The sequence below is a fragment of the Vanessa cardui genome, chromosome 14 (assembly GCF_905220365.1).
Source record: "Vanessa cardui chromosome 14, ilVanCard2.1, whole genome shotgun sequence".
NCBI classification, from domain to species: Eukaryota; Metazoa; Arthropoda; class Insecta; order Lepidoptera; family Nymphalidae; genus Vanessa; species Vanessa cardui.
In genome coordinates this window covers 6,082,623-6,086,262 of record NC_061136.1, presented here as the reverse complement: position 1 = coordinate 6,086,262, position 3,640 = coordinate 6,082,623, and the positions used below count along the sequence as shown (strand labels likewise).

Below are 3,640 nucleotides of genomic sequence, written 5' to 3'. Positions count from 1 at the left end.
TTTACAGTCCAGGCAAAATTTCCATGTTATGTAGCCAGAGTCCTTTATGTATCCTTCTAAGGATTCATTTTAATAATAGTTGGCATTTTCATAACTTTTTTCTATATATAATTTTTTTCCTACATTTCATTCAATAAAAAACACGGAATACTATCGGCATATCAACATTTTACTATTTTTAATTGTAATGTAATATCAACTTATCTGAAATCTTAACGACATAAAACCATATAAAACTTTTTTGTATGTTCTGAATAATAATAAAACTTTGTTATATTTGACGTCATCATTTATTTCCAATTTTAAAATTGAACTAATAACATTTTCAGGGACTGTACACGAGACACATATACTCGTATTATGACGTCTGTAGGCGTGTACTGTGCCAGTAAATGTCAATTAATGTCTAAGTATATCATTTTATATTGATCGCTATTCAGCTGTCTAATTAATTATTTCATACACTTATTTCTCTACCTAAAACGAAACAGACAATACTGTTTAGCTTGTTTTTGAAGTTTTTATCAGTAATTGAATTTTAAAACAGTGTGCGAGCACGGTCGCTCTAACAAATTTCAACAATTTCGATTTCAACTAGGTCAATCGAAATTAGTATAAAATTTTCAAATGACACATATTCACATTTTAATTATGAAAAGCTACTCTTCTCTACTATGATTATTTAAACGCAGTTCTTTATTGTAGTGCTTCGTAAAAAGAAATCTTTCTCATCTCGAAAAGATGATTGTCCAACTATCCAACATACCAACATGTTTCCAAACTGTCCCAATTCACGATCCATCAAAACAGGCTATCTACATATACCTTCCAACTTCATTCACTATGGAGGAAGCTGAAGCACCTGCTTCAGCGGACCTTGGCACTGATGTGTGGTTGTTTTGTTGGGTACAATTTATTTAAATCGAAGCGGTCGCGCGCCAACACAATCAAACATCCAAGAACTTATACCTCCAAACGTGGACGTTGGAGGAACAGTTGGGCTGTTGGGCGATCGTGTAGTATCGGCAAGAAGTGTATTCTTACATGCTGCTCCAATGAGCGTGGATACGCTGTGTTCTGTCTAGTTGTGTTCCTTCCCTGTCAATCATGAGATGAGCTACAAATAAACCACTTAAGAACTCTGTAAATTTCATGCGTTTCATTTTTACAATACTAATAAAAAGTTATTTTGAAATACTGTAATATAATAAAACCAGTAAAAATTATTTAAATGTAGTTAATATAGAATATTTCGACTAATATATGCGCAAACACGATCACTCGTGTGAAAAAATTTGAAAATCGAATCTCTGAATTGGAAAAAATGAAATCTGACTCTGGAGTCGTTTAAATCGAACTTGCAACTATAATCCGCAAAGCACTCAATCACTCTTAGATTGCGGTTCAAGACGCACAGCGTTCCGCAACGCCCCACAGCGGTTCCCTCCGGTTTAATTCCATTGCATTTGTACACACAAACCACTGCGCTCAGAGTTGATTAAAAAACCACTTTTCACCGAATGAGTATGTTGAGATCAGATAGCTGTATTTAATCTTACGGATCTATTGATTCGTACAGCGATCGTTTAAAAAAATCTGTTGACTTAATTACGTTGCACATATAGAAACTCTCATTCCATAAAATGTAAAGTGGTGTAAAATGTTTATTGGCTTCCATATTGGGTATAAAGGATTTTAACGTAAATTGATTTAGAAAATAAATACAAACCAAAATATCATTATATTAATTCAATTTTTTAAGTTTTCTTTTTTAAAATTCTCCAATTTCGACGAATTTGAATGAATGATTTTTACCAACAAATAGACAAGAATGATTTATATCCCGATATAGAATATTTCTTATATTTCATACAGTGAACTTGTCTATTGATATGAATTTTATCCATCTGATAATCTGTATTTTAGGGTAATGTCATTTTTAATATCACTTTAATCAGCTATGTTTGTAACCAATGTAAATAAATATTTCGGGTGAAAGTTTAAATATATATGAAAAGAGTTTATAATAAGATTGTATCATTAGAATACATACATATAAAAAATACGGTGTTTAGAATTACACATGTAAAAATTGATTGAAAGATGCAAAGAAAGAGATAGAACCCTTTCACAATAAAAGTCATATTAGTTAATCAATGAAGTTATTTAAAAATGTATCAAAATATAAAATAGGAAATTTGTTTTCAGTTTATGAAATACGAAATGATAATAATCAAAGTAAAAGCGTTGTATAATCGTCGCTGCTCACAAGCCACTCGATTTATTTATCTGATAAATATTAATTTAGTAAACGATTAAGCGCTTTATTTTATAAAATATATAACGATTTAATTTTATGTGCCTTAATGATTGCGCTATTATTATTAAGTTGTAAAATAGCGCGTGAGATAATTAAAATGGGTAACAATATTTTTTATATGATTATAGCTTCAGTTTTATAAACGTTATTTTAAGTTTTCTCAGAAAGCGGCTAACAAACGATTTTAATAATTGTTTAATAATATAAAACGAATAACTTTAATGTCTGCCGGCAAAACCGACCGGTTCAATGTGGCTGTAGGTTTGCACCAAAGGTCGACTCTAAGTCCTTACCTCTTCCTGCTGATTATGGACGCTTTAATGGCGGACATACATGAGAACGCACCCTGGTGCATGCTTTTTGCTGACGACATTGTACTGGTTGGTGAAGATGGACCTCAGATCCAGAGCAGATTGGAGGATTGGCAACAAAAACTGCAGAATATTGGCCTGAAAATCAGTAGAGCAAAGACTGAATATATGTTCTACGATTTCGGCGATTTCTCCGGTCCTGAAGCCATAGCGCTTGATGGCGCAGCCCTTCCAGTCTGCTCTGACTTTCGGTATATCGGTTCACTCATTCAAGGCTATGGCGAAATAGATCGAACGGTGAAGCACAGGATTAACACAGGGTGGACGAAATGGCGGCAGGTTACGGAAACAATCTGTCACCACCATATTCCCCCTAAGCTTAAGGGAAAAATCTTTAAAAACATGATCAGACCTGCTGTCCTATATGGATCAGAGTGTTGGGCTACAAAAGGGATGAGTGGAAGACAAATGTGTTGTGTTACGCGAATGGATAGAGTACGGAATGAGTACATAAGAGAAAGTTTGAAAGTGACACCGATAGCCGAGAAGTTATGTGGAAGGCGGCTATCAGGGTATGTGCATGTAATGCGGAGGAATGAGGAACATATTGTGAGGAAGGCCTTGAGCATGGATGTGGATGGCTATAGAGGTAGAGGACGACCAAGGAAACTATGGATGGATTGTGTGAAAGAGGATATGGTTAGAAAGAATGTTACTTGTAGGATGACGTCTGGCAGAGAATTATGGAAGCAGGAGACGTGCTGCGCCGACCCCAAATAATATTGGGATAAGGGCGGGAGGATGATGAATAACTTTAATGCTCATGTAAATTATTATGTTAAAAAATCCTGGAGGAAATATTGGGAGGCTTTTGTGTAGGATACACAAATAAAGTCTTATGTGTGTATGATTGATTGATGATTGATTTTTTAATTAGTGCCTTCATAGTAGAATTCAAATTCAAAACAGTTTAAAATAAAAAAATAATAATATATTAGAATTATAATAT

At 33.8% G+C, this 3,640-nt stretch overlaps 1 protein-coding gene across 1 annotated transcript; it reads left to right on the top strand.

The window, feature by feature from the left end:
• Positions 1-2,541: 2,541 nt before the first annotated feature.
• LOC124535393 lies at positions 2,542-3,422 on the top strand. Its single transcript, XM_047111601.1, has 2 exons — positions 2,542-2,970; positions 3,354-3,422. The coding sequence occupies exons 1-2, from the start codon at positions 2,542-2,544 to the stop codon at positions 3,420-3,422; spliced, it is 498 nt and encodes a 165-aa protein (XP_046967557.1).
• The last annotated feature ends 218 nt before the right edge of the window (positions 3,423-3,640 follow it).